The 8,509-nt window shown below is 33.2% G+C and overlaps 1 protein-coding gene across 2 annotated transcripts in view; it reads right to left on the reverse strand.

Moving 5' to 3' along the window:
* Positions 1–253: 253 nt before the first annotated feature.
* The window catches only part of TMEM65 (transmembrane protein 65), a 70,490-nt gene continuing 62,234 nt past the window's right edge, over positions 254–8,509 (reverse strand). For both annotated transcript variants that reach the window (XM_017530747.2, XM_017530748.2), the window contains 2 exons: positions 8,353–8,458; positions 254–2,944 (listed from right to left, as the gene is read on the reverse strand). In XM_017530747.2, the coding sequence (XP_017386236.1) occupies positions 2,843–2,944; positions 8,353–8,458 (208 nt within the window). In that variant the 3' untranslated portion in view covers positions 254–2,842. The remainder of the gene's footprint in view (positions 2,945–8,352; positions 8,459–8,509) is intronic.

Here is an 8,509-nt window from a genome sequence, read left to right on the forward strand (position 1 = left end):
AGGCATTATTACACAAACAGCTTGGATATCTCTGCTGTAAATACCCATCAGTGTGACTTATGCTACTCTATCTAAAGATTTTCTGTGGGATCACTCATCACTTATACTCTGTAATGTTGTATCTCAAGTGCAGATTCTAGGGAGGTGGTAAATTGTTGTCACTGTCTCAGTGACATTGCTGCCATCTTGTAATAAATCTGTATTCATTAATCCTGTTTGCTATAGTAACAGAACATACCAAGGCCCTCTGAGATTAGTAAGAAATCAAATTTCAAAATCAAAACCACATTCCAAATTTCTTAAAAGAACTTTTTTGTTCAATTCCTTTGTAAAAACATTGGTCACCATTTAACATACATGGCAACAAAATGCACCCAATTTACATGCATCAACAAGTTCATAAATCATAATACATGGACAACATAAATTTCAAACAAACAGTACTAAAGTAGCTCATGTTGCATTTAACTATAGTTCATGTGCTCCTAATAGAGAAGTAGCTAATATGAGAAACAAACAGTTCCAGTTTAAACCTGAATTAAAGTTCTTTGTGGCAAATAACATGAAGCAATAATCATATGAAGTCATTATCTTAAAAAGAACCATTCTTCAGAAAGCACTCCGTGCAATGCACGTGCTAGTGTAGACTATGATCTTAAAAAACATATACCCTTCAGTTAAAGACCAATGGTCTCCATTTTTTGAAATTTAATTACCTGATTCAAATTTTTATTATGCCCATAAACTAAAATCATCTTTCAATGTGAAGGCTATATATTTTGACACCTTAAGTAATTCTGCAGATGTTCCATTAAACCAATAATTCCCTAGGACTGGATTATTTTCAAGAGCAAAAAGAAAAAACAATCATCAAAAGCCCTTTCTAAACTCACAGGCAAGGTTTCTAATATGGGATTTAATTAATAAGAAGTAAAGCACCACATACATTTTTGGAAAACAGAATGGACTGCCATCAATATACAAGTTAGGGACAAAAGAAAGCACCTACAGTTTACCTCCCCACTGCCCAAAATATAGGTACTCTAATCCTATGAATCTGAAATTTTACAAAGGATTTTTTGTCTGGTTATCTGTGTGTGACATTATATGGAAGATACAAAACAAAACTCTATTTAAGATCGCAAGTTCTAGAAATATGATTTGATTCAATAAGAATGTTATATTTGTGCATGTCGTATACTTATATTTCGATTATATGCTATGTTTTTATGCTTTCTCCCCTCAAAGGCTATGATTAAAGGATAGCACTTATTCATTCTGAAGTGCACGAGAAAATTTATGACAAATTGCCTCATGAAAAAAAAAACCTCCTCTTAAGAGTTCAAAGTAATTATGTATAAAAACCTCAAAATAAAATTGCTGTAAATCCTCTGCATCTATTTAGCAACACAAATAACTTAAATAGCCAAAACATTATTTTAAGTTTCTCTCCTCCATGATGTATTTACACTGTTACAAGTAAGAATAATTTTTTAGCATGTGTAACAGACCTCATGCGAAAAAGTTTAAGGGTTCCGAAAACTAAAATTTATAATTCTTACATGGTTATTTAAGTCAGATATACAAAACTAGAAATAAGTAACTTCAATCTAAAATATTCTTTAAATACCACAAAAGAAGAAAAAAGAAAAACAGGGAGGAAGGATTTCTCTTCATCTAATTTTTGAGTAGACTAGCAAAAAAGCAAAATATTAAATATCTAATTTTCACTTCAAAAGAAATTATTCATAAATAAAATTCACTAAGTAAGCTACAATGAGATTAGGAGTATGAGTATGGAATATTCAGATTCATTCCATTCAGATGAGATGATGTCATATTTGGGGGAAAAAAAAGAAGCCTTCCCAAATAATATAATTTGTTATCTCATTAACCTTCCAAACATCATTTCAACTTCACCATTTATAACATAAACCTTCTTGACAGTTCCTATTTTCGACATTTTGTTTTAAAAAAGGCCTTTAGCCTTTTAATTTTCAAGCATCATATTGAATCCCTTAGTTCAATTTAATTCCACAATCCCCATTTCAAAGACTGTAAAATAATCATTTTCTTCCCCTCAAAAGTCAGAACCCACCATGTAATTATTCAAAACTGGGAAACTAAAAGTTAAAAAAAAATCAATTAAAAATAGTACGCTTGTTAGTATATACGGTTATATGCAGCAGGGAGACCACATAATTGCTCTTTCTTCTTAACCTCTGGCTCTTAAAATAGTAAAGTCAGAAAATTAAAATAAGTGCTATATACTTAAAATACTTAAAATCTGTATCCATATCCATTTTCAATAGATGTGAGAGTCAAGAAAATGACTGAAATTATATGATTATAAATGTTTACTGCATAACAGTACAAAATTGATGTTGCCAAAAAGAGGGTAAAAAAAATCTTTAACTGATATTAAACATCTTAAGTAATTTGGAAAAATCTCAAGATTGAAATGTAACTACCAGGGAACAACAACCAAAAATGCTTTCATGCATGTACGCATGTTAAGTAACAAATAAGCAAACCCCAAGTCAATACAGTACATCAATGACCGATACTTAAATAACATTATGAATATAAAAAGAAAAGATAAAATGTTGACTGCTATCGATGAAAAAGCATTTCAACAATTTACACAAAATGATACTGGTTTTTTTTTAAAAAGATGTCCTAAGAAGACCAAGCCACAATAAGTTAGTGTTTTCCATAATACATGCTAAATTATTTGATCCCATATCTATACTGTTACTGTCTTAATTCCTAAATGTTGTGACAGCATATTTAATAACTGAGGTACATTAGTTTACATCTTTTTATCAGTATTCTAAGAGGATTAACTTTTCGTTTCCAGTTTTTCATCTTCTTCACCTCCTCCAAAGAAAATCAAAGGAAACATTCCTAGAATGCAGCCAATAGTCACCCCAACAGCTTTGCCCTAAGGAAACAAAAGAGAACATTTTTGAAAAGTTACTTTATCTCTGATAACAAGAAGGCAGTAAAAAAATCTCACCAGCTATTCTCAATATATTTGGATTTGCTACCATTCATATATATTCCTTTTCAATATTTATCCCTGTATATATGTAGATATAATTATATCTAATTATATTAGACATAATCATTATGTAAACATAGCTTTGTTTTCTTCCTCAATCCGTAACCCCTGCACAGACCACACATTTTCTTATAAATTCTTTTCCAAATTGCTGCATAAACTTAAAGGCTTCTAAATTCCACTGAATTGACAGGTCTATATTCTACTCTTTATAGTAATAGCCACTGTTACTTCTTCAACATTGTAAGAGAAATAACAATGAGCATTTCCATGTATAGTTCTTCCCCAGTGATTTATGTAAAAATCAAATAAAATTAATATTTGTGCATCTTCATGAAGTATTGTCACGCTGTCCATCCTTGACAAAGCGGCACATACTTACATACCAATTTCAGTATATATAAATGTATACATAAATACCAATTTTCCTGCAACCTATCCTACATTATAAAAATTTTGTTTTATTTTTATTATTTTTAGAGACAAGGTCTCCCTCTCTCACCTAAGCTGGAGTGCTGTGGCATGATCATAGCCCACTGCAGCCTTGAACTCGGGCTCAAGTGATCTTCCTCACTCAGTCTCCCCAGTAACTAGAACTACAGACACATTCCACTATGCCTAGTTAATTTTTTTTACTTTTATTTATTTATTTATTTTGATAGAGCTGGTCCTCACTATGTTGTCCAAGCTGATCTTGAACTCCTGGCTTCAAGAGATCCTCCCACTTTGGCCTCCCAAATGGGATTACAGGCTGCAGGAGCTACCACACCCAGATCATAAAAATTTAAAATTTTTATTTTTATAAATGGTTTTCAAAAGTTGCATTCCTATGATGACTATCAAGTTTAAACACTTTTCAACTAAGTTTCATTTCCTCATACAAATATTTATTGAGAAGCTACAATGTGTCAAACTCTGTACTGGGTGTACCACAGAGATGAACTAGTCTTATGCAGTCTGTCTCTCTCCTTCAGGAACTTCTAGTTAGGTACACAGAGAAAGACAAAGTAAGTTCTATCAAACATTACAGATACTATGATAGCTACATAAACTTAACCATGAATGAAATGTTTTCTCTTATACATTGTCTATTTAGCTATCATATCTTACAGTTTTTCTAACAAATTTTAATAGTAGACTAATGTTTTGACAATAGCTTGCATAAAAATTTTTCAACTCTGTTATTTTGATGGTTTTGGTGGTGGTAGTGGTATCAGTAGTATAACCAATGCTTGATATTAATAATCAAAGCTGTTATTTTCATTATGCCAAAACTTTAAAAGGTATCACTCATGCAGAGTTTTAACAAGCAGAAATTTTCTTCATTCCACATGCTGATAAAGTTAATCCCAGCTTCTTGTTTTTTGACTTTAACATATATTTACTCATTTGAATATATGCAGAGAGGAATCATTATATTCTATTTTAGACTCCTGACTTTCTCATATACATAAAATAACCATTGCTAATAGGGCCCACTTTCATTTCTCACCCATTGTATTAGAATTCCTGTTTACTATAGTTCACAGCAACCAAGGTTTTCCTTACCCCTCACTTTAGGAATACCAGTCAGCAATTTCTGACACAATTATCTCAAGAGATATAACATCAATAGGGTGGAGAGGAAGGAAAAAAGTGATATACTTTTCTTACTCCCTGATCCGGGACCTGAAACAAATCTTTCCAGTGTAAAAAACAGTTATTTAAACACTGTAACTATGTCTTATGATACTCTAGGCCCCATAGTTAACAACACTGGGGCTGATCGTAGAACTTGAGTCCATCTGTAATACTGTTTTATAAGAAAATATTTTTTGGCTTTCCAACAACCAAATTACAAGTGAGGTTTTAAAATACACCTATGTCAATTGGAACCTGCATGTATACTTCTATATACTCTACTATGGGTAAATTTCCGAGTTAGCTTATGTTATGAGTAGATGGTTGATCACTAGCTTCAAATAGTTTAGGCTGTATAGAATCAAAATGCTATGTTACAGGGTAAAAGATTTGATTCTAATATAAAACAAGCAAAGTCAACAACTAAGGAACAGAATCATTGTTGCCATATACTGATGAGGGGTTTATCATAAAACACAGGCGCGCGCATGCACATACACACACACACACACAAACACACATGCACACACTCAATATATTAATGTTAGTTTAGTAATTTAGATGTTTCTGCCATAGGGAGGAGAAAGTGAACCTACTTTTAATATAGAAAGAAACCAATTATTATGCCCCAGGAAAATAAACTTCTCCTAATCCCAACTTTAATGCTAAAATTTTAAGACAAATTGTTAGAACATTAGAGTATCATTATTCCCTCAAAACTCCAGCTGGTATCAGGGGCTAGTCTCACTTTACTCACAAACTACAAGATATGGTCACATGTAAACTAAAAGAAAAAGCCCAAAATTAACATTCTACTTTCTTAAGAGACTTTTCAACCTTTATAAAGCAAAATACAACAAGCAAATAGGTCCTCATTTAGTTTCTCCACACTCTTCCTACATTTTGACTGAAAACTAAACACTTCCCTGGTGTAGTTGTGATCCTTTTACTACTCATATTTTAAAGGGTAGTAATTATTGCAGATTTAAAGTGATTAGCAATGAATTTAATTCTATATTACCTATTTGCATGTTTTTATACTCTGTATGAATATTTTGCGTGTAAAAATTGTTTACTTCCAAAACATTTAATATTTTCATTAAAATAAATTCCATCTAACTTAAATACATTAATTTTATATTTTATTCTTCTTCACCTCCCATTAATGTTTCAATCCATTGCCATTTGATTTTTCTTACATCAGTCCACAGAAATTGCTCAGAAGCGACTATCAATGAGCAACCACATACCAAATCCAAAAACAAACAAACAAAAATTATCAGAAATCTTACTTGATTTCTTTACATCAAGAGGAATTGATTACTATTCATTGCTTCTTAAAACTTCTTCCTTAAAAGCTCCCATAAGATCATGAGCTCTTAGGTATTTTCTAGGGTTCTTTAATTCTGCACATTCTCTCTGGAAAAACAGTTCTCAAACTTTAATGTACAGCAGAATTAACACACAAATCGCTGGGTTCTGTCTCCGGAATTTTTCATGCAGACAGATTTTAAGGTGGCCCCCATACCTTCCTTCCTTCTGGTATTTGAGTCTTTGCATAATCTCCTCCCCTTGAGCATGGGTAGGATGCACTTTCTTTGAATAATAGGAAAGGTGATGGGATGCTACTCCTGTGATTATATTACATTACATAGGGCTCCATCTTGCCATCTTCCTAGCAGACTCATTCTCTTTCTGCCTTGCTGGCTCTGAAGATGCAGGCTGCCATGTTGTGAGAGGGTCTACAGAAAGGACCACATGACAAGGAACTGCAGGTGACCAATAGATCGGGGTGTCCAATCTTTTGGCTTCCCTGGGTCACACTGGAAAAGAAGAATTTTCTTGGGCCACACATAAAATACATTAACACTAACGATAGCTGAAAAGCTAAAAAAAAAAAAAAAACAGAAAAATCTCATAATGTTTTTAAAAAGTTTACCAATTTGTGGTAAACTTTTGGGTTACCAAAAGTGGGTTGCACAAGCTTCCTCTAGATGGAGGGAGGCCTCTAGGAGATGAGAGTGCAACAGTAAGCCAGAAGTTGGGTCCCTCACAGCCACAAGGGAATTAACTTTGCCAAAAACCTGGGTAAGCCTGGCAGTGGATCCATCACCACTTGAGCTTCTAGACAGGAACCAGGTCCTAGCTGGACATGATTACACCCTTCCAGAGGACCCTTCTAAGCTATTCCTAATCTGACCCACAGAAAACGAAAGATAACAAATATATGTTGTTTGAAGCTGCTGAACTTACGATAATTTTTACATAACAATAGACAGGTCTAAGATGAAGACTGAGTGTTTGCATTTCTAAGAAGTTAAGGTAGTGCTGATCCTGCTGATGCTGGCACCATATTTTGAGAGCCACTCTCCTATAAAATCTCATCTTCTTCCATGGTTTTAACTATCACCTCCCTTTTCAGTGAGGCCTACAGTGACTCTCCTATTGAATATTGCAGTCTGCTTCCATCCTAGCACTCCTAGCCTCTTTTACCTCCCTCTGCTTTCTCTTTTTATTCCCATAACACATACAAACTTCCAATATGCTAAATATTTTTATTTATCATATTGTTTATTGTCTGTCTCCCCACTGCTTGAATGTAAGATCTACCAGAAATAAGATCTTATTTTGTTAACCAATATATTCAAAACTTCTACATATCTACCTGGCACATAATATGTAAACAATAAGAATTTGTTGAATGAATGAGTGACAATATCCATTATCACTAACTCGGACCTATCTAAACGCTTGACTTTAATCCAAATGCCTACTAAGTTGTCACCACTCAAATGTCCTACTAGTATCTCAAATTCAATGTGTCGAAAATAGAACTCATTACCTTCCCTTACAAGCTTATTCCTCCTCCTTTTTTTCTTGATTTTATTGATGGGATCATGATCCATCCAGTTTCCCTCTTATTTAAAACTCCCCTGGCTCTCCATCACTTAGGTAAGAAGCTCAAGCTCCTTAGCATTCATAAACAATGACTTTCCTGAATGATCCATGCTTACTTCTCCAATGTTGTTTGCTGCTGCTGGTACCTACAGCTACTACATATTATATTCCTGAAATACGTTCTTGTATTTACCTAAATATACCCTTTTTTATCATGCTTTTCTACTTGCTAGTCAGTATACTTGGAATTCCTCTTATTCATCTAGTAAATGTCTCATCAATAATTCAAAAATCAGCTTAGATCTAATAATCACCAAGAAATCTCCCCACCAAAAGAAGTTTCTCCCCACAGTGTTAATTCCCTCGCCTCTATCATTGTTATAACTTACACATAATTCTATTACTGCATGTCATACTAAATTATAATTTGTTTACATGTTTAGTTTTCCACCTAAACAAGTTCTTCAAGGACCATAATTTTTCATTTTCTTTATTAATCATTTTATGTTCTTTAGTCCCCAACCTTTAAGAGATACTCCTCAATACTAAGTGAATTGCATAAATATTTTTTAAAAATTAAGCATACCTACAAAAAATAAGTAGTTAATAACATAAATTACTGTTCTTCTGAAAACTGCCAAGGCCTGGACAATTTTTGTTAAAAACTCCATTCAAACCAATTTTAGTCTCAAAATTCTCAAGGGCCTGAACTATAATATATCTTGCTCTGGCTACCCAATGCATTATCATAAACCATGTAAATTACTTACCAAATGTGTACTAAGACGTGTTTGCCACATGTCAACTTGCTTTGGTGTGAGATCAGGAATTGACAGGCCTAACCTAGAAGCCAATGCTTCAACATAGCCTGCAAGTCTTTGAAGAAACAAGACAATATGGTATATGAGTTATGTTTCAATTAAGCCT

The sequence above is a fragment of the Cebus imitator genome, unplaced genomic scaffold (genome assembly GCF_001604975.1).
Source record: "Cebus imitator isolate Cc_AM_T3 unplaced genomic scaffold, Cebus_imitator-1.0 Scaffold68, whole genome shotgun sequence".
Lineage (NCBI taxonomy): Eukaryota > Metazoa > Chordata > Mammalia > Primates > Cebidae > Cebus > Cebus imitator.